General features: G+C 38.1%; 2 protein-coding genes across 5 annotated transcripts in view; one reads left to right on the forward strand and one right to left on the reverse strand.

Annotated features, from left to right (window-relative positions):
- necab3 (N-terminal EF-hand calcium binding protein 3) overlaps positions 1-1,962 on the reverse strand; it is a 46,162-nt gene extending 44,200 nt beyond the window's left edge. The window contains exon 1 of the mRNA XM_053499662.1: positions 1,709-1,962. Within this exon, the coding sequence (XP_053355637.1) occupies positions 1,709-1,825 (117 nt within the window). The 5' untranslated portion in view covers positions 1,826-1,962. The remainder of the gene's footprint in view (positions 1-1,708) is intronic.
- Positions 1,963-3,599: 1,637 nt separating this feature from the next.
- On the forward strand, positions 3,600-21,096 carry itcha (itchy E3 ubiquitin protein ligase a). Of its 4 annotated transcripts, none has more exons than XM_053498289.1 (26): positions 3,602-3,743; positions 4,770-4,881; positions 7,531-8,307; positions 9,730-9,795; positions 10,346-10,487; positions 10,584-10,708; positions 11,573-11,704; positions 12,136-12,178; positions 12,461-12,636; positions 13,092-13,275; positions 13,436-13,531; positions 13,722-13,896; positions 14,048-14,117; positions 14,289-14,373; positions 14,925-15,053; positions 15,254-15,326; positions 15,458-15,529; positions 15,631-15,719; positions 15,886-16,045; positions 16,298-16,431; positions 16,790-16,930; positions 17,653-17,773; positions 17,882-17,986; positions 18,096-18,192; positions 18,328-18,400; positions 18,568-21,096. In XM_053498289.1, exons 4-26 carry the CDS (start codon positions 9,771-9,773, stop codon positions 18,665-18,667), a joined length of 2,547 nt encoding a protein of 848 aa, XP_053354264.1. In that variant the 5' UTR covers positions 3,602-3,743; positions 4,770-4,881; positions 7,531-8,307; positions 9,730-9,770; the 3' UTR covers positions 18,668-21,096. The 4 variants fall into 4 exon arrangements, with proteins under 4 accessions (XP_053354263.1, XP_053354264.1, XP_053354266.1 ...); XM_053498291.1 differs by having other exon boundaries at positions 7,531-8,244; XM_053498290.1 differs by lacking the exon at positions 4,770-4,881.
- Positions 21,097-23,052: the final 1,956 nt, after the last annotated feature.

Below are 23,052 nucleotides of genomic sequence, written 5' to 3' on the forward strand. Positions count from 1 at the left end.
TTTCCATTAAACATGACGCTGGACATTAAGGCCGAACAACTCCACTTTGGTCTCGTCTGTCCATTGTTCAAAAAGCCTTGTGCTTTGTTTAGAAGCAGTTTCACAAACCTTTGCCGTGCTTCTATGTTATTTTTTTGCCTTAAACCAAACTTGTTCAGTCATCTTCTAATTGTTATGTCATGGACTTTGATGAATGGTTCGTCATGGTCTAAGATGAACCTCTTGTGTTTTTCTATTTCTTTGAGCATTGCACAGTCTGACCTTGGGGTAAATGTGCTTGAATGCTTTTCTGTAAAACTTCAAATTGTTTGAAAACCATTTTTAAGCCTTTCCCGATTGATGTGCAGAAACAATTTATTCTCTAAGGCCATTGCTTATGAATGCTCCAAACCAGCAAATGTACCAAACGCTAAGAAACTCTGAAATGCATGTAAATATGTCAAACAGTCTATTTCTACTCACACTGTTGTCAGTAATATCATTTGTAATTAAAATAAGTGTATCAAATTGTAAAAGACTGCAAAATACAAGTATTTCCACTATTATTCTCAGGCTTTTGGAGCCTGATGTAAAAACAAAAGAAACCTGTTAAAGCTTAAGGACAATAAGGATTAATGTACCATTGCATGAAATATGTAACAGTGGTTTAAATGGAGCAGAATTCACTTTGCTCCAAGTCACGATATGCATATTAGAACCATCTGACTCATCAGACATTTCATTATGTTAACATAAAACAAATTCGACTGCCTGTCCGAGCATGGAACAGCATGCGATGCTGATTAAGACAAATCGGAGAAGTGAGAAATTAAAGGGCTGCAACTGCAGAGGAGAAACTAGATTTTGTGCTTTGTGTGTCTGCTTGCAACATCATCCCCCAGATCTTCTCTTCCCAAATCACCTGACAGCGTGACACGCGCACACTCACACACACACATAAACACAAGGATAGAGAAAGAGAGAGAGATAGTGAGAGTGTGTGTGAGAGAGACAGAGAGAGATAGAGGTGTACAAACCCCTCTACAGGAGCTTATTTAACCATGCAGAGAGAACATCTGAACCTTTTTCCTGCGTGAAGCTTCAACCCCATTATCACAGTGAAAAGACAAGTGAAATAAAATTGGTAATCTAGTGAAAAAATATATTAAAAAAAAAAAAATCACACATAGAATTTTGTCCTGCATGGACAAGCTCCTAAATGACTCTATGATTTTCAATGAAAGCATTAGGAAACCATTGTGGATTGCTAACTTAAATGTCAAAACCTGTCTCTGTCACTCATGATCATTTGTACTGTCTTCATGGTACATGATGTGTCTGTAATTCAGCTCAACAAATTCACAATCACTCTGGATCAGAAAAAAATATATAAGATCTAAAATATTTTATCATTAAAAACAAATAATAACATTCTGTAACTAAAATCTACATTTTATCTGATTGTGGTTGAAGGATTTTATATCGTGTGTCTTCCAGGTTACTGACTTCACATGGGACAGTAGAGGAATATTGTGGAGAATTAGCACACTTCATTTACACCTTCATGTTTATGCAGCAAATGCAGAAGTCCTCAGCGTGCGGGTCATTTCTACACATTCACAGCAGACTCGTGATTTCACACAACCTGTCATGAGGGCAAGCTCTTAGCCCGAACTCTCCATGCAATATCGTGTAATGCCGGTGCAAAAACTACTAAGGCTGGACTTACGTCGTGAAAAATGGAAAGTCCGTGGTTGTGCTGCAGCTGCTGCTCGCGCTCGGAGCGAAGATATTCTCGCTTCGCTGACTGAAGACACATTGTGATCATCTCCGTGCATGCCAGCATCTTCTCCTGTCTTTTCTATACGACTAACAAGAAGAGGTCAACTAGACTAAATCTTTTTTCGGTTGCAGTACCTGGAACAGATTGGAGGATGCTCGCTTCAGACCTCGGCGCTGCGGTACACTACCCTGCTCCAGCTAGCGGTCCTCCTCAACCAATAAGGCTGAAGAACCTTCACTAAACAGAGGCTCCGCCCATCTGCACGCTGATTGGCCCGCATCTTATTTCAGACTTTTCCGGAATGACATTGAAACTGCGATAAGAATCGATCAATGTAGAATATGGACGGCATTACAGCAAGATTTAAAAAAAAAAAAAAAAAAAAAGCCATATATTATTATGTCGCAGGAGCCTATCCCAGGAAACTTTGAGCACGAGACAGGGTACACCCTGGACTGGGTGCCAATCCATTGCAGGGCACACATGCAAACATCACACACTCATTTTTAGTCATTCTGATGTAGAATCAATGGTATGCCTCGGATCATTTTCCTTTAAATGACCCAATTTCGACCAAGCTTTAGCTGTCGCACCACTGGCCTCACATTTGTCTTTAAAATACCCTAGTTTACAGAGTAACTCATGGTTGACTCAATGACTGCAAGGTGCTTAAATCATCACCCCTCCACTGCTTAGCCTGACTGTGGGTATAGGGTGTTCCATGACTAAGAGTAGGTATGATGGTTTCCCCTAAACATGACACTGGCCATTAAGGCCAAACAACTCCATTTTGGTCTCATTTGTCCATTGTTCAAGAAACTTTTTGATTTCTTGCGGTTTTGCAGTTTTGCACTCATTTGGGAACACCAGTTAGGCCTATCTGCATCATTGATCATGTGAGGAAACCGGAGTACCAGGAGGAACCCATCAGAGGGAGAATATGCACTCCTTGCACACAGACCCAAAGCGGGAACCTAACCCAGACCCTGGAGGTGCTAGGCCACAGTGCTAACCACTATGCCACCAATTATTTATATTCATTAATTCCCTATACTGCTTATCCTGTAAATAGGGTCATAGCAGGCCTGGAGCCTATCCCAGAAGACTTTGGGCACACCCTGGATGCTGTGTTAATACATCACAGGGCACACACACAAATACACACACACTACGGGCAATTTAGGAACACCAGTAACCTAATCTGCATGTGTTTTGACTGTGGGAGTAAATCAGAGCATTCGTCGGCAACCCACTAAGCATGGAGAGAACATGCAAACTCCACGCTCACAGACCCAAGGTGGGAATTAAACCCTCAACCATGGAGGCGCGAGGCCACATTGTTAACCACTATGGCTCTCTTCCACCTATTATTATTTTTAAAATGTATATACTATATATTTTACACAGTGTTTTGATGATAGATGAATGCTGATAGATAAAAAAATTACTTGTTAAAATTTTTGTTTCAGTCCTAAAAAATATTGCTGTCTAGTTTCCTTTATATTAATTTCCGGTGCTGAGCATGATTTATTTTCTTAATTAATTAGCAATAGCTACCAGGGTGTATTAAAGAGCTCAGATGCTTTACCTGAATGTAAAGTCCTTTCAGAGTCGTAAAACACACAAAAAATCAACAGTGCTATCTGGTGGGCTTTGATGAAAGTAACTTTAATTTACAATTTTATATAGCAATATTTTTTACATTATTATTATTATTGTTGTTGTTGTTGTCGTTGTTGTTGTTGTTGTAAGTTGGTGTTGCTATTGGTAACCCACGCGGTTGCTATGTTCTGAGCTTAGACTGGAGACCGTCATCAACGTCATGGTTCAGCGAGTCACGTGACCGGTAAAGGAGGCCGTGTGGAAGACCTTTGGTCAATGGAATTAAACGGCAACATGTACCAACCGAGCAGATACATGGACGTCTGTTTACTGTCCAGCTGGTGAACGTCAGATGCCACGTACATTGATTAAAAATCAGGTAATGCCTGTTTTGTAACTATAAACAACAACGACAGGCTGAAATAAACAGCCTTGTTTTTCCGCTAGCGTTAGCCGGTTAGCTAGCAGTTTCTAGCGAGTTGTGGTTTGGGCGGCGCGCGCGGAGGCTAGCGCGTTCAGCACTGAACTTCACCCAGCGCTGTGTACTCTGTCTGCATCTCACCCTGAACACCAGCAGTTACTACTGACACTAGAAGCGCAAACTTGTGCTAGTAGGTCTAAGACTGTTTAACGCTAAAATATTGGCTTTGTAATTTGAAGCTTATTTAATTTAACGCAGGACAATACTGTCTAACTCGGTGGCTAACTTGGCGTTAATACCGGGATTAACTGCAGCGCTTAAATTACAACAACATTGAAAGATTAGAGGCGTGCCCCGGTGTTCGGCGTCTAGGCTATCTTACTACAGAGTTATAACTGTTCAGTTCCTGTCAGGGAAACGCTATGACGAGTTGCCTCTAAGTGTCAGGAGTTAATATGATAGAAACAACAAATAAGCTTTTGGGATATAAAATATGACTGCCTTTTCCTGTTTATTTGAAATAAAGAAAAAAACAGGACGTAACGGGGAAATGTAACATCTTGTGCGTTATGTAAAGATATGGGTTTACTGTCAACTGTTTGATATTTGGCTCTAGAAATGGTAGCGCTGACGTCACGCCGCGATGCATGTCGGTGCAACTTCACTCGTGTTGGACAGAAGCAGCGTGTGTGTACTGTATATACATACATTCGTATATATATGGATATATATAAAGTGTATGTGTGTGTGTGTATATATATATATATATATATATATATATATATATATATACACACACACACACACACACACATATATATACACACACACATAGGAGTGTGTGTTGATAATGTCACCTGTGTGTGGATGTGTTGTGGTACTTGGCGAAGCTGCCATGTACAAGACTGCCACTGCAGATCTCAGAAATCTTCTAGGAAACAAAACTCATCACTTGTTCACTTTATCCTACTTGGACAACACAAGAAACGGAAGAGGTGATGAAAAGGTGATTCGTGGCCTGAGTGAAGAAAAGAAAGTCCAATTGTACCACGTCCCTGCAGGCCTGGAGAAGTGTTTGTTTTTCGCATTTCCTTTGGTAAGTTTGTGTGTGTGTGTGTGTGTGTGTGTGTGTGTCTTGCCAAATCATCTCTATGTCATTTCAAGACCAAGGTGGAAAAAAATAACATGACCCAGTGGGAAATAAAATAAGTCTCAGGTGACAACAATATTCCCACTGTGTTAATCTAAATCCAACTGTTTAATATGTATATATTTAAAAACACTCACTGAGCACTTTATTAGGTACATTATTAAATAATTTGTTCAAATATCTAATCAGCCAAGCTTGTGGCAGCTGTGCAGTCCATCAAATTATGCACATTCCGGCCAGCAACTTCAGGTAATGATTACATTACTCATCAGTTTACAGTTTTTAGTGCTTAATGCTGGTTTGAATGTTTATGGTACTCTTGATCTCCTGAGATGCCATGCACAACCGTCTCTACTATGGTGAATGGTGCAAAAAAGAAAAAACAATACATTCAGTGAAGGGCAGGTCTACAGACTTAAGCACCTTATTGATGAGAGAGGTCAATGGAAAATAGCGAGACTGGTTTGTGCCAACAGAAAGGCTACAGTAACTCAGATAGCCACTCAGTACATTTATAGAGGGCAAAAAAGCGTCTTAGAATGCACAACACATTAAACGTTGATGCAGATGCAGTAACAACGGTAGAAGATCACGTCAGGTTTCTTTTCTGTGAGCCAAAAACAGAAAGCTGGCTCACAGAAGGCTAGAAATATGTAGCCTGGTCTGTTAAGGCGATTTCTACTGAGGCACACAGATGGTAGAATCAAAATTGGCAGCATGGATCTATTGACCTAATATGCCTTGTGGTAACAGTACAAGGTGGTGGAGGTAAAGTAATGAACCAATCAGGCCTCTTGGAGTATTGTTTCTGAACATGTGCATCCACTCAAGGCCTCAATATCCCCATCACCCAATGGCTATTTCCAGCATGATATTGCACCATGTCACAAAACAAACTTCGTCTCAAACTGATGTATATAAACATAATGAGTTCAGCGTTTTTCATGGGCCTCCCAAGCAAATCGAGTAGACCATCTTTAGGAGAGTTACAGCATGGCCGTGCACCTGAATAATCTGCCTGAGTTGCATTATGCAATCATGTCAACATGGAGCAAGATCTCAAAGGAGTGTTTCCAACATCTTGTGTAAGCCATGCCATAAAGTATTGAGCGCAATACAATGTACAAAACTTTGGACAGACTCCTACACGTAGTTGGGTTATACATACAGTATGATTTTCTACTTAGTCTCCTTCGGCCTTTTGGCAGCAATAGTTTTTTCAGTGGGTTTACCCAGATATAAGATTTGATGGAAAGAGATGTTCTGCGCTGACGAACTGACATTCACTTATCAGCCTGATGTTTGTACGTTTAAACAAAATAAAGTAAATCATTTGTGTTGGGAAAAACAGAGATGCAGTGATGCTGTAAAAACCACAGGGAGTCCACATTAACAGAACTAATACCTAACTGGAAATAAATTGCCCACCTCACTAGCTTCTGATCAGTAGCCCAGTGCCTTAACTACAGAATTATCATTGATTAATTTTATTCCTTATAACTTGTATGTAACTTTATGTCATCAATATGCACATTCCTAGTGAAGCATATTTAAACCTTAAAACAATTCAAACACATTTTGGTGTTTATAGCCAGCAGTTTTACAGATGTTGGCAACATTTATTACACAGAAAGTGAGATTATTACATAGAGTGAAATACCATCACTCATTCTTACTCATTCTGTATACGGCTTATCCTCCCCATCATGGGAGACCTGGCGCCTATCCCAGGGCTTTGGGCCCTAGGGGTGGTACACCATGGCTGGGGAGCCAGTCAATCTCACGCACCCACCCACTAACTATGGGAAATTTGGAAATGTCAGTTAGCCCAATCTGCCTGTTATTGGACTATGGTAGGAAACCCACCAAACATGGAGGGAACATGCAAACATGTACACAGAACCAAGGTGGGAGTCGAACCCTCTCGACCCTGGAGGTGCAAGGCCACAGTGTTTACCACTACTTTTCATAATATGAACCAAAGACATTTAATTTAATTAAAAACTGGAAACCAGTGTGTTAACCAGTAAGGTCTTTTTACTGACTTTTTTTAACACTCAATGTTATTGCTTAAAAAAGTCAAAAAAAAAATTTAAGAAAGCACTTTTAGACCTAAATAACCTGTGTTCTTATTATCAGCTTATTCTATTATCAGAAATAAAGTATAGATATGAATGAGTAGGCTAATTTACTTAAACATATCATAATACACTGCTCTAGACTGGCCTACCGCCCCGGGATAAGCTTCAGATTCAATCCATCCAAGGTTAGGATAAAGCAGTTACTCAGAATGTGTGAATAAACATTGTAATACATTTTATTGTAAGGCACAGAGGTCGCGTTGAGATTGAAAACACCAGGTGAGCATATGAGAGATGTACTTCCATGGCTGTTAGGGCATGTACACAGTTATCTAGGAAGACTTGGCAACAATTCTGCTACTGTAAATATTCAAGGTACATCTTTGGAAAGTGATCGGTTTTTAGTTCTGTTCTGAAGCACTTTAATGACTTCCTTTATTTCTGTACTAAGGAGATATTAAAATGCGCTTTAAAATTGCATCACAGTTTATAACCATAAATCATCTCTTGACAGGATGAGCGGCACACGAGACGCCAGAGACTTGTCCAGATTGGAAGTTGTCTTTACATTTGTGGTGCAGTGAAGAAGAGGGATTTCCTCAGCAGGGATATATAGAGACCAACAGCACACGTGGAAAAAGGAGAGTAAATATAAAGGTAGTAAAGGGAATATGCGCAGCGAGAAATAAAATAGCAATAAGAGAACTGCAGTGTAGCATGCGGCCGGAGAGGACCAATGATGTGTGAAGGCGATGGCACAGCATTTTGATGTGAAAGTAGAAGAGAGCAGTTTGTATCATTAAAGCAATCATCTGTTGAAAGAAAACCTGGATGCAATGAAATAAAGAATTTGATGATCAGGTGGAGATCATTCCAGTGTATACCCAGAAACTTAAGTTTCTCAGTTGGTCAATGAGCTGCCAACAACAAACACCCTGTGCTTGGTAAACTCTCTATTGGTGAATTAACAGCCATGGCAGTTTGCTGAGTCATTAAGAAACATGTTGTACTATGCAATCTGAAGTCACAGGATGGATCATTTTCCAGCAACAAACACAGCTTTATTGAAACTTCACAAGGACATCACAAGTATGTTTCACTTTCATTTTTAAGGAATTGAAGCAGTAACTCGATGTCGAATGGTCCCTTGACAAACTACATCCAAGTGAAATGGTTTTGAGAGATCAATGAAGTGAAGATCTCCATGTCTGCAAGTGGATTCTGAAGGGTATTATCTGTTTTGTCTCATCATTCATGCCATTCGTCTGACAAGGACGTTTGTGGAAGCTAAGTATGTAATGTAAAAAATGTTGAACAGGCTGTTATCTATCAGTATGGTTCTGTTCTGTGACACTTTATTACAAATGGTTACACCAGGGATACGAGTCCAAGTTATCAGACAAGGTTTATTACAGTAGAAACAAAGCCTGTTTGTGTACTTTAAAACTGAAATATTTCAGCTTTTGTCTGCATTAAGAATAAACAGAAATAATAATAAAAAAAAAAAAGCCTACTGTTCTCATTGCGCATAGAGAAACACAACATGTGACACAAATGAAGCAAGATGCAATTTACTGGTATTTTTGTTGTATATGATAGATTTGTACTCAAACAAAAACTTTTTTTTTGACAACTGTATTAATTGTGAGCATACACTTAGTTTTATACTTGTTTGTATTCATCACTACTTCAGTTCCACTTCAGTTTAGTAAACCAGTTATAGTAAGTACTGCATATCCTGTGTGAACTATGAGGCAGGGAACATGACCATGAGTGTACTCCTCCTCGTCAGTTCTCACATGTAGGAAATGGGGAAACTATTCTTGACAGTATTTCCCCTAACTTGTCAGGGCATAGAACATTCTGGTTTGTCCTTATGACCTCACCTGAAGGGAAAATTTTAGGATGTAAAGTAATTTTCTCGCAGTCAAAGAATCATCTTACTTTATAAGAAGTGTGAATCTAATTCTAAAAATTTATGATGTCCTTTGTGATCAAATAATGTGATTTAACTTTAATTAATTTAACTGACTTTAATTAAGGTTTTTATAACACATAATCCTACATTTCCTTGCCGTAGGTCTGTTACATATGTGCCATGCATGTCTTATACATCACTTTTGTTGCTTTAAATAAGCCAATACTTACGGACATATGCAGTGGTAAAGTGCTCACCCTACCATCTGTAGATCGATAGTTCAATTCCTGAGTGATGCTGTAACCTCTCGCCGCTGGAGGTCTAGAAAGAGCTGATCGGCCAAGGTCTCTCCGAGGGGAGGGATGAGAGGTACTTTGTGCTTTCGCATTAATTATGGCTCTACAGCCAATCAGGGGTGTCTGTGAGCTCACGAGTGTGCCGCCCCCAACGGTGCGTTAGCAAACAGTTTGGATAGATGCGGTCGGCTGGCGTCACCTGATTCAGAGGAAACATGTGATCGTCTTTGCCCCTCCTGACTGAGTGGTAGTAGTAGTTTTATTGTGGCAGTGTGGGATTGGACAAGAATAAATTAGGGAAAAAATCGTGAAAAAAAAAAAGAAACTGAAAGGCAATATTAAAATTACTCACGCTAAAATGAAAGTAAATGTTTTAAACAATGACCAAAAAGTGAACAACTACATCTACATTGTCCTGTAAATATGTAGACAAATATCTTTTAAAATTTCAATGCATGTCAGTTTTAATTTTGCTTATTTTTTTTTTCCCCCACCACAGATGCATCTAAACCCACAGCAGCTTCTGTTAATGGCTACAAAATGAAGGCCCAATTACAGATAATAGGCGAGTATTTCTTAAAGCTGCATGTACCACATTTAACCAAGTATGTTTTGATAAAACCAATTATATGATATGAACAAGGGTCAAAATTATCTACACTCTGTAGAATGCTGTAGAATTTAACGTGTAACTTTTATAAAATACAAATACATAATTTTTCGACATAATCTCAATGTCAATACACTTTCAATAAGCTTTCGCATTCCCTCATTAAAATATGTGTTAGTCTGAGCTGCGAGCCACCAAACCCTGAACGCTGCTTTTCTTTTGTGCAAATCATAAGTGAGCCATCCATTGTTGCTTGCATTGCAATTACATATAAACTGATGTAATACATTCACACCTGCACAGCGGTGACTGGGGAGACAGTAGCCTTGAACGAAAAGCGCTGATAAGACTCTTGTGGTCAAGAGAGGTTTTAATATAACCGGAGTGCAGATAATTTTTGACGGCCCTGTGTGTGTGTATATATATAGTAAATAAAGTATTTGTCTACCCAGTTTCTGTTTAAGATTTGTTGTTAAGAATGTGTTGGTTTTTACTTGGTCATTAGTTTTGTCAGCTAAGCTGAAAGAGAACAAGAGGAACTGGTTCGGGCCTAGTCCATATGTGGAGGTAGCCGTAGATGGTCAGTCCAAAAAAACCGAGAAGTGCACCAACACACACAGCCCTAAATGGAAGCAGCCCCTCACAGTGTAAGTTCAAAAAGATGCCATCCCACATTGAGATTACTTAATGATGTTTTTTTCCCCCTTTGGGTTATTTTGTGCTTCTTTTTTTATTTTCTTTAGAATCGTTACCCCCTTCAGCAAGTTAATTTTTCGTGTCTGGAGTCATCAGACCCTCAAAGCAGACATTTTGTTGGGAATGGCAACTTTGGAAGTCAGTGAGACCCTTAAATCGAACGACATGAAGAGTAAGTCCTGTTATCTCTCACATTTGAAGTTTATGCCCAGGATCCTGTGTATGTAATTTAATCCCTGCTTTACTGTTGAGGAAGATTAGCTTGATTAGCAGATCATTTCTCAAGGTTTTTATAGAAACTGCACAATCTTTAGGTATGTAAATGTGATGCACAAGCATGAAGTATTTCTTCAGATAGCAAAAGGTAGATCAGTACCTTCTGCTGCTGCTACTGGTGGTAAGGAATAAATTATTTATCCTGAGATCTTTTTTAGAAGTGTTTTATTACTGTGTGGTGCCTGAGAGGAACAGAACACGTCCTGTGCAGTGTATGGGGCTGTGGTTGATGTCACATACGTTTGTTGTAGATAAATTTATTAACTATACAACCTAGGAAACAGCTTTAGACCTTTATTCTAAAGTATGTCGTGTTTTTTTGTTGTTGTTGTTGTTTTTGTAGAATCTTGTTTTTCTTGTTGTTTGTTGCCGTGGGAACATTTTGCTTAGGTTTAATATTCACACATGGACATCCTCAACATTTTCCTTCCTTAAAACATTTTATGCCCAAAACTCCACCTTGTGCCAGTACAGCACCTTGCATGGTTATTTTGGATTTGTACCTAAGAATTTCCTTTTGGACTATAATGTTTACTATGAACACACTTTTACACACTTAGTATTGAGTGATTTTATAGTATCTAATCCCGCTGGCTCTCTCAGTGGGCATTTAAACATACAGCAGATTTCTGTAATCCTCCTTAGTGACAGTGTGTATCGGTAAATCACCCTACAAATAAAAAAACAATGGAATTTGATTATTATTAGCTTTAATTACCACATTTTACTCCCCTCTAACAGATCTCTTCCCTTCCTGTAGTTCACGAGGTTATCCGGACTCTGCCTCTGAGTACAGCTGTAGATAGCAGTGACGTGGTTGGAGATCTGTCTGTGTGTTTGGATGGAATGCAAGTGGATCCTGAAACATTTGCTTCTGAGGAACAGAAGCACAGTAAGACATATTTGTTCATAACATACAGTAAGATCAGCCCTGTACAGGTTTAACCCTTATGCTGAGCTGAGCAGAAGATTCATTGCCAGAGTAAAATGCAGTTGCACCTGTGATGATAATGTGAAATGCAACAAACAAGTCTTTATAGTATTTAGAAAATGTACCTTACTGTAAAGCAATCTGTAAGGGCTTGCTTAAAAAATGCTCTTAGATGTTTAATGTGATCCGGTGTCAAAAAACAAACCCATGCAATTTCACTGTGCATTCCTAGTTAAGACTTAAGATTTAAGGTTTTTGCATATTTTCACTAACAAACATCCTAGTATAATAACTAATAAAATAATAAAAATAATAATAAAGACAAAAATAAAGTTTTAATGCTCTTTGTAGCTTTTTTATTAATTAATAATGCTTCTTTTTTTTTCCCTCAGATGGTCTACCAAATAGGGAATCCCACCAAGAGCCAGCTGGAAGGTAAAACAGTTTTCTCTTTCATCATCTTGTTCTTTAATAACCATATGTTAATGTTTTTATGTACTCTGAATACATTTCTGTCTTTATTATATCTAAATGTTGTTTCCTTTAAAAACATCTTTTGGTTTATGGCTATGAAATCCAACAATCAGGAGACATGTCTTATTTATTCCTATTTAAGTTGAACATTTTACCCTGTTCCTGAAGCCAATGTACCATCATTTTAAGACAATATTTTTATCCTTAAAAAAATACCTAGCACGTTTGTTTTTTGTGTCTTAGATCAAGTCGAGATTCCTCACCCTCCAGTGACAATGCTGATGATTCCTCTCTGCCCAATGGTCATGCTGTGGGAAGTAAAGGGTCCCCCTTAACTTCTACAGGTGCACTGAGACCCCCAAGGCCTCCCAGACCCCAGAGACCACCTCCTCCCTCTCCTCAGAGACCACACTCCACAGGTATCTCTTTCCCTTTATTGTTGCTCTTTCAGAATTGTACTTAATTAATCAGACTTGAATGTTCCTACCCTAAAGTGGTATAAGCATTAAATCAGTGAAATCTTTAGGTCAATTTGTTGTTGGTCTTTCGGCTGCTCCCAACAAGGGGTTGCTACAAGCTTTTTACAATTATTTTTGAAAGATGTGTAAATCTTGTGCTATATGCGTAACTGTATCTTGTGCAACTTGTGTAAAATGTAATTTATGTATATTGTGTAATATGTGTAAAGCACATAATTTTGTTGGACAAGCTAAATGTTTCAATGACAATAAAATATATTTAATTCTATTTTCTATACAATAGACAAAAACTCTTTTTTTAGGAGTATTATTCATAAATGAAATAAATTATTGATTTTTATTTTCATTCATTATAAATCTTTTTGGTCTAAATATTCAACTGTTGGTCTGTTCAGCCTCTTCTACTGGCTCTACTCCCACCCATGGCAGTGGTGGTCCAAGTCCAGACTCATCACCACGCTTATGTGTAAACGGAGAGGCAGCAGGCCAGGGATCAAACTCGGGGTCAGGGCCAGCCCTTAGAGTGAGCCCCACTCCCCGCCGAGTGTCCCCCATCAACAACGGCCCACTTCCTCCTGGGTGCGTTTTTCTCTCTGTTTGGAAAAATCTTTCAGCATCAGATTCAGAGATTTTTATGACTCCTTTACACTGAGTTAAGCGCTAAGAAAAGAAAAACTCTGAACAGTGAACAGTTTATTTATTTGAGTTGGTATCCTTGTGTGTGTTTTGGATATTGTAGCTGGGAGCAGAGGGTGGATCAGAATGGTCGTATCTATTATGTGGATCACATTGAGAAAAAGACCACCTGGGAGAGGCCTGAACCTTTGCCTCCTGGGTAATGTTTTTTTAATGCGTTGATATTTCCAGTTACTTTATATATTTGTCCTTAAATGATTAATGATAGCATCAGAGCTTAGTAAAAATATTAAAACCAAGAAAAGTCTGCACTAAAATAATATTTAACGAATCTATTTGTACTGTGCTAAATGAAAGGTTATTAAATGAAAGGTGTTGTTTTTGGTTAGCTGGGAGCGTCGTGTGGACCCAATGGGAAGAGTGTATTATGTGGATCACATTAGCCGGAGCACCACGTGGCAGCGGCCCACCGCAGAATCTGTGAGGAATTATGAGGAGTGGCAGAACCAGCAGAGCCAGTTACAGGGAGCCATGCATCAATTTAACCAGAGATTTATCTTTGGGGTAGGAACACACACATTTGCACCTTTCACTAAATTCCTCATGTTTTAATTGCTCCAGCTAAAAGTTTTTTGTTACTTGCTTTAATTAAGCTATTATGTGATTTATTTATTTATTTTTCTTCCTCGCTTTTTGTTCTCTTTTTTCTGTTTAGCTACAGGATCAGCTAGGGCCAGCTCCTAATAAAGAGTTTGACCCGCTGGGTCCTTTACCACAGGGATGGGGTGAGACTATCACTAACACATCCTTATTCACTTACCCTTTCTATCAATCTGACATCTCAACCATGTTAATTGTCTAAAGAATGAAATCCCAAAGTATGAAATTTTAAATCCTAGTCTGGATTTGGCACAGTGTTTTAGCTTGGCTTGAATGCCTTCCTTTTATGCTTACAGAGAAGCGAACTGACACAAATGGAAGAATGTACTTTGTTCATCATCCTACACGTTCAACACAGTGGGAAGATCCTCGTACTCAGGGGTAGGAAAATATTCATTATAAAAACAACTGATAGCTTTAATTAGGGCCCAAGCACTACGACATTAGCACGATGAAGTCATGAATATGTCATCATCCCAATCACTCTGATAATGCTGTATTAGTAGTGCTAATGTCCTCTTGTTTTTTGAAGGATATTTTTTTTTCTTATTTTATTGTTTGATCATACGCATTCTGTTTAAAAACTCATGGAAATCAGCAGACAGGTTGGAATCTGCTGCGATTAGGACGCCTGCTAGTCTAGGCCTTAAGCGTGGCTATAATGCAATGATGATCGGCCCAAGAACCTGTGCCATTGCCACATTGGCACACCAGAAAGACATGTCCAGCCATGACAATGCTTTAAATGTGTGCCATATTTACACAAGTGTTTGGGTCCGTTCATCATTGCTTGCAACTATATTTTATGTTGCTGTTCTCCATTTTGATGCCAAAAAAACATTATAGTAGATTGTGACAAAGACATCAACTTTGCTTTAATTATTGGTATAAATTGTATGTAAATATGTCAAATGTGTGGATATGTGGTTCAGGTTGTTGAACGAAAAGCCCCTGCCAGAAGGCTGGGAGATGCGGTTCACAGTGGACGGGATTCCATATTTTGTTGACCATAACAGAAGAACAACCACCTACATCGACCCTCGCACTGGCAAATCCTCACTGTGAGCCCTATACTAGTCTTTTTTTTTTTTTTTTTTTTTTTGCTTATTTGTGTAGCTTAAATTAGGAGATTTATTATAAACCTGGCTAAATCTTTGTATAATTATCATGCTAATAGATGTTCCTTAAGGCCATTTCAGTTTACTGGAGCATATTGGTCTATGCACCTTGTCAGTTTTAACCATGTCTCTATTTTACACAGTGAGAATGGCCCTCAGATAACCTATGTGCGTGACTTTAAAGCTAAAGTGCACTATTTCCGCTTTTGGTGTCAGGTATGTTCTAAATCTGTAACAATGTTAGTAAATGAATTTTATACAAGCACTTTGTACATGGCATATATAAGAACAGATTTTTTTTCCTTATAACAAACATTTAATTAATTAATTAATTTTGCCCACTTCAGCAACTGGCAAGGCCTCAGCATATCAAAATCCACGTCAGTCGCAAGACACTGTTCGAGGATTCATTTCAGCAGGTCTGCATGGACACCTTTACACAGTTCACCTGATTAACCAGTTGCCTAATAATTTATTTACAGCTGATGGATAGTTCAAAGTCCAAACATTTATTTCACAGATCATGAGCATTCATCCACATGATCTAAGGCGAAGACTGTGGATCATCTTTCCAGGGGAGGAGGGACTGGACTATGGAGGAGTAGCGCGGTATGTTTATTACACAGATCCATACATATCCTGAAACCATAAGATGTTTGTCATAATTTAGGATAAAGAATTTTTGCTTCAAGTATAAGTGTATCTGTGTGTTCATTGCTTCATTTTTTTAGTCTATGATATTTAATATTTTATTGTGTCTGTGTGTGTGTTACAGGGAATGGTTTTTCCTGTTGTCTCATGAAGTTTTGAACCCCATGTACTGTCTTTTTGAATATGCGGGTAAAGACAACTACTGTCTGCAGATCAACCCTGCCTCGTCCATAAACCCAGACCACCTCAAATATTTCAAGTTTATCGGAAGATTTATTGCCATGGTACACACACATTTTCAATTTTTTGTATAAATGCTAAACTAAGACATAACCGAAGACTGCTAGTTAGCATTAAGAACCAATTTTGTCTCAGTTCATTTAGTCGATTTAACTGTATAAGGCATGTTACATTGGAAATGCGACACATTGGCTAAAACGGAGAACAGTAAACTAACATAATTATTTCTATGTACCTGAATGCCGTTAGTCTGTTAACTCTGTTTAATTATCTGTAAATCATCTTTTTTGCCCCAGGCTTTGTTTCATGGGAAATTCATAGACACCGGCTTCTCTCTGCCCTTCTATAAGCGGATCTTAAACAAGCCTCTGGCTCTGAAAGACCTGGAATCCATTGACCCTGAGTTTTACAACTCTCTGATCTGGATCAAGTTAGTGAAACTATTCTGCTGTCTATAATACTCATATTACTCACATCAGAGCAATATCTGTTAAAGACTGTCATGTGATGAGCAAAAAAGAAAGAAAGGATTTGTGATGTTTAGGACAAGGTTATATATATGGTAAGGGGTTGAGAAAAGTGATTCATTCTTTGAATGAATAATATATAATATTATAAAGGTATTTATACAATATAATAAAGGTATTTACTCATTTGAACTACCTGATTGGAGATGTCATATCTATCATTTTTGTTATAGAAATATGATGAAATAGTTTTATGACGGTGTTTTTTTTTTTCTGCTGATCCTTTTATTGAATAATATTTGCAATGGCATTTACACACAGGGAGAACAATTTGGAGGAGTGTGGGCTGGAGATGTATTTCTCAGTGGATAAGGAGATCTTGGGCGAGATCACAACTCATGAGCTGAAGCCAGACGGTGGAAACATTCTTGTAACAGAGGAAAATAAGGAGGAGTATATCAGGTATTAGCATTAAAAGTCTTATTGTACTACTCCTGAACATACTTGCAAGCCAGATGTCTAACTGCTTTAGAGAGTCTGGTACATTTTGACAGTAAACGTAAAATTCCTTCCTTTTAAAGCAAGAGGCAAATTTGCCAACACACCTTTTCTTTTTTTTAAACATGTAAAAATATGTTGCCCCTAAATACTTGACTATAAACTTATTAAACTTAAATTGAAAATGCCCATTGTGTTTAAGCAGTCAAATGTCTATTGCTGGAAACCAATACAGGACATGTGGAGGTTGTAACCAGAAAAGTGTTCAAAACATATCAGACTCTATAAAACATGGGCAGAGGATCTGAGGGGAGTTTAGGAGTAGTCTAATTTTAAGAGCCCTCTGCTGCCTGCAAGGCAAATTGATCTCCTGACTCTTTAGAATCGATACACTTTGTGAGGTGCCTTGCAAGGAAAGTAGCACAGCTGAGCATTTCTCTTTTAACTCAGGATGAGACTAATTTATCGCACAGAAAGCATAACAAGAATTTTGAAAGGAAACAGTTACCCATGCTGGTTTTGTGGTTTTATGTGGATGTTATAGGTATTTATACCTGTTCAAATATCATAAAATGCATACATGATAATGCATACAGTGTAAAATGCATACAGTAGTTGTATCTGTCCTCAGAGTTTCTACCTGAGAATACAGATTTTTTTATATATTTATTTATATATTTCCTCAGACTGGTGGCAGAGTGGAGGTTATCCAGGGGCGTTGAGGAACAGACTCAAGCTTTCTTTGAAGGTTTTAATGAAGTCCTGCCTCAGCAATACCTGCAGTACTTTGATGCCAAAGAGCTGGAGGTAGAGACCATTAAATGCATAGTTTAATTTTTATTTCTCCAAGTCCACTCACTGTAGTAATGCTTATCATAAAACGACATATCATAGTATAAATCAATGTGTCCTTAGGTGATGCTGTGTGGAATGCAGGAAATTGATCTTTCAGACTGGCAGAGGAACACAATCTACAGACATTATGCTCGCAGCAGCAAGCAGATTATCTGGTTCTGGCAGGTTAGTCTGGCTTCTTGTTCACAGTCACTGATAAAGCACTTTGAGAGGTGAGCTCGCTGCTTGATAGAAAACTCTCTGTATTTTCAGTCCTTCGCTTTTCTGTTTTTAGTTTATAAAAGAAATGGACAATGAGAAGAGGATGCGTTTGCTGCAGTTTGTGACTGGGACTTGCAGGCTTCCTGTTGGGGGGTTTACCGACCTCATGGGTAAGTGTAATGAGCTGCTCCAACATGCATCGTGTGTATTAAGTAGTAGTAACTGGTCTTATATTACACATCACCATTAAGGTTTCCTGGGATGTGAATAATACTGTTTTTTTTTTTTTTTTTTTATCCCTACAGGAAGCAATGGGCCACAAAAATTCTGCATTGAGAAAGTGGGAAAAGAGAACTGGCTTCCAAGGAGCCACACATGGTGAGTTTACTGCAGACTTGGTGGTGAGATTTAACATATGTTGAGCTGCTCTCAGTTGTATCCTGTCTCAACTGTTAAGTTCCATTGGGTTAAAGTGTCAGCTTAATGTTTAAATTGTAAAAGTATCATTTAACAATATTTTTTTATTTTTGTTTTTACCGCAACAGTTTCAACCGTTTGGATCTTCCTCCCTATAAGAGCTACGAGCAACTCAAAGAAAAGTTGATGTTTGCCATCGAAGAGACGGAAGGCTTCGGCCAAGAGTGATGCGTACATCTGCACTCCTGCATGTCCTTTGCACGTCTCCATGGCAGCAGTTTACCATTCAGACTTTCCTGAGAGAATGCTGCTGAAATGAATGAAAGAGAAAGTTGATGTGAGGAAAGAAAGATTCTTGAAAACTCAATTTCTTCATCACATTACTTAGGCTCACATTTCCCCCCTGATTTGAGATGCATTGTTTGACATTTCACTCCTTCGTAATAATGCTGCCTTTGTTATTCATCTATGCACCAAAATCCCTGGGCTTAAATAAACGCATCCTCACTTAAGACATACACACAGACCCTGTCCAGGATATGCACTCTGGTTGCCTGGATTCATGATTAGTATCCTACAGGACTGTTTTTGTTTTGTTTGTTTTAACTTTACACGTGTCTCATTTACAGTTGGGCACTTACTTATATGTAAGTACATATAAGTAATATACAGCAAATATAATAGCTCGACTGTGTTATATTTAGTTTTATTTTTTATTCATAATACTTTATGGGCCATTAATTATTTTTGTAGGTGAGTGAGTCTGCTAAATTTTTGAATTCTGATGAGAAGGTTATCATACTGGTAATCCACTTTGAGATATCAGCTAAGGAAATTATCTAAAGAGGTAATGGCATATAAGCATATGTAAATGGCTTACAATCCAAGAATAGTGATTAGTAGTTCTACACTCCTAAAAAGAATAAGCATCAAGTTTTAATCTCCACATGACTGGAACAAAATTTCCTATTTTAGAAATGGCTGCATGCTTTTAGTGCAAGTTAAGCCATCTACTTTTGGTGAACCAAATTATCAGAACATATGAAATAAGTTGGGTGTGATGATCCAAGTTCTTGTGTCTGAAATGAAATACAAGTCTCCTATTTTTTGAAAACTTTTTTTTTTTTAATGAGCAAGGCAGAAGATGGATTCCTATATTAATACTAGGACCTACGTGTAAAATGAGATTTAATGGTTAATGCAATTATGCTTCAGTTTAGGAAATAAAAGTAATAGAAAAAAGGTTGAGTTCCAGTTTGACAGGGTTTTTTTCTCTCTGCATCATCAACCCCTGAAATGTTCGGAAGTGAGCCTATTTTTATTAGATGCACGTCTGACCATGCACTTGTCACTTTCTGAGCATGTTCTCAGCACATTTATATTTCGGCAAAACTGTCCTAAAAAAGCTCTATCCCTTTAAACATCCTACCAGGCTTTAATGTAAACATCAAATAATAAAATTACCAATAATCATTTGCTTGGGCATTTCAGATCTTCTACTGCTCAGAGGTGCTTCATTTGCATCCATAATGTTTTCCTTTTACATAAATCGTCGGTCCGGTGTTTGCTTTAGGAATTAGAATCATTTGAAAAAATGCGATGCACTGTATAAATATTATGTTAATATACTGTACAACTTCAAAAAGCTAATTCTATTCTGATCACATCTGTGTTCAAGAAACATAAATCATTACATTTCTTAATAGAAAGGTTAGTATAGCACTAGCTTTAACCCCTTATAGAGGTAATAAGAGAGCTTGAAACCTCTTTAATAGGCTATACAACACCCCCCTTCGCCCTCTAAACTGTGAGTCTGTGTCATTTACGTCGGTGTTGTAGTACCTATTTTCTTAATTAGTTTTGTTCATAAAACTAATGGCTATGCCTGAATAAGTCAGGCTTGTTAACATTATTTCATTGTATCAGCACATCAATAAATCAGACAAATGCACTCCAGTTTGAATGATGTGTCTGTTTGAGAATAAGTAAACAAATGACCAATCTGTGGATTCCTGGCTAATTACCAGATTAACCGGCCTGACATTAAAATTATGCAAAATTACGATATCATGTTATGGTGTACAGTAAATGGATTGTTATACTGAACTTTAAATGAATGAAATGATGTGAAATCAACAATTTATTGTGTAAAAGTAGTAGTTCCTATTTTTTAAAAGAGCTACTATGTTCAGGAGTCTTTTTACTATTGTTTTAAAAGTATGGTTCAAATTTAAAGATGGCACAATGCACAACTGACTGAATAATGTATTTACCCCCTAGTTGATATTGATTTAAAGAATTCACATATCAATATTAAGATTACTTCCTGTGATCTGCAGATAATGAAGTCTAACTGTTCTGGGATGATTTGTCATCAAATCATCTGAGAGCAATTAGAGCTTCATTATCTGCAAATATCAGGACACAGTTAACGTTATCATGTCTTAAAAACTGTTGGAAAGCAAGATGTTTCAGACTGTTTCATCTCTTCATTTTATTATCTAACAATGACAGTGTAAATCTTGTAACATTTAGCTTATCTTTTAATAAGTGGGTTTTAATGTTATTTTGAATGAATTTTATTTTTCTTATGTGAATGTGTACAGTTGGTTGATTCTTGTCAAAATATTCTGAAGAATACTGAAGAAATAAATATATATATATAATGCTTAACTTGTCTTGGTCATGAGTCAATTCTAATATTGAATACAACCAGTATGAATTTGTTAGTGTGTGTACTTTTAGGCTGGTGGTGCTGCCGAAGATGATAAAAATTGTTTAGTTATTTCATCTGTATTTGCAATGTACAAAGGTTTTTGATTATTAACAGATGTGAATTAGCTGTAATTCATTACATACAAATCAGTATCCAAATGTTATTATGGCTAATATGATTGCTTAATTTTTTTGTGTGCCTGTGTATAATTTGCATTTTATTTTCAAAATAATTCCTTTAGCTGTTGACCATAACAATGTGTTTTTATGAGGTATGGTACAGCACTACTTAATGCTAGCTGGATTGTGTGCAAGAAGGTTAAAGAGAGAAAGGAAGAGCGAGGGATGTAGAAAACAGATGGGAGCTCAGGATTTTGGCTTTGTGCCTCCGAGCCCTTGTCACGATTCACAAGCAGCTGAAGTCTTCAAGAATTGGAGCTCTGAAGCAGCTCTAAGCTACAGAGAGAAAAGTTGAAGAAGCGAGTTTCATGGTTGTACACATCTCACTGGAGAAAAAAAAGTCATTTGTCTTCATGAACATAAACACATTAATGTCTGAGGCATGTTTAGCCTGGGTCACAGTACAACACACAAATCTGTGAAGATGTTGCAGGAATGGGCTGGATTTTAAAACAGCAGCTGTGTCACTGAAGTCTAATTTCACTCCGTCACTTTCATCTTTGATTACAGCACACAATATAATGGCCAGTTCATGTGTGCAAATGATTCCTTGTGATCCCAGAAACACTTTCAGTGTCTTGGAATATGCCGGTGTCACCAAGGGGAAAAAAACACAATTGATGTGATAACCTGGTCATTCAGTACATTCAGATTATCAGTTGACTTCATTTTTTATTGCCACATAATGTCTAATAAAACAAAATAATCTAATAAAGTCTAGACCTGACCGACTGAAGCAACCCCAGATCATAACACTGCCTCCAGAGGCTTGTATAATGGCCAATATGAATGATGGGTGCATCGCTTTATGTGCTTCCCTTCTTACCCCAATATGACCATTGCTCTGGGATAGAGTCAATCTGGACTCATCAGACCACATATCCTGTTTCCATTGCTCCAGAGTCCAATCTTCCAATGCTCCCTAGAATATTTAAGCCTTTCTTTCCTGATTAGTCTCACTATCATGTTTTTCTTATGGTCATACTGCTGTGTTGTTGACCTACAGGGTGCCGGTGGAATGTGGGCTACTGTTGATTGAAGAAGGAGAGGAGGAAGACATGTTTGAAAGCAGAGAGAGAAGAGAAAAGGCAAGAGTTTAGAAGTGATAGTAGGGACTTTGAATGTTGGGACTATGACAGGGAAGGGAAGAGAGTTAGTTAATATGATGCAGAGAAGGAAGGTGGATATACTGTGTGTCCAGGAGACCAGGTGGAAAGGTAGCAAGGCCAGAAGCTTAGGATCAGGATTCAAATTGTTTTACCATGGTGTGGATAGGAACAGAAATGGAGTAGGAGTTATTCTGAAAGAGAAGTTTGTAAGAAATGTTCTCGAGGTGAAGAGAGTATCAGATAGGGTGATGAGTCTGAAGCTGGAAATTGAAGGGGTGATGTTCAATGTTGTTAGTGGTTATGCCCCACAGGTAGGATGTGAGTTAAAAGAGAAGGAGAAATTCTGGAGTGAGTTAGATGAAGTGATGCAGAGCATCCCCAAAGGTGAGAGAGTGGTGATTGGTGCAGACTTCAATGGACATGTTGGGGAAGGGAACAGAGGTGATGAAAATGTGATGGGCAGGTTTGGTCTTCAGGACAGGAATGTAGAAGGACAGATGGTGGTGGACTTTGCAAAGAGGATGGAAATGGCAGTAGTAAATACTTTCTTCCAGAAGAGACTGGAACATAAGGTGACATTTAAGAGTGGAGGCAGAAGCACTCAGGTTG

The sequence above is a fragment of the Clarias gariepinus genome, chromosome 6 (genome assembly GCF_024256425.1).
Source record: "Clarias gariepinus isolate MV-2021 ecotype Netherlands chromosome 6, CGAR_prim_01v2, whole genome shotgun sequence".
NCBI classification, from domain to species: domain Eukaryota; kingdom Metazoa; phylum Chordata; class Actinopteri; order Siluriformes; family Clariidae; genus Clarias; species Clarias gariepinus.

Bases quoted from the DNA above. Each gene is read 5' to 3' on its own strand.
- itcha (XM_053498288.1), top strand. From the start codon at position 9,771: ATGAAGGCCCAATTACAGATAATAG. The intron at 12,637-13,091 runs GTATCTCTTTCC...TGGTCTGTTCAG, and splicing joins TCAGAGACCACACTCCACAG to CCTCTTCTACTGGCTCTACT. The intron at 13,897-14,047 runs GTAGGAACACAC...TTTTCTGTTTAG, and splicing joins ACCAGAGATTTATCTTTGGG to CTACAGGATCAGCTAGGGCC.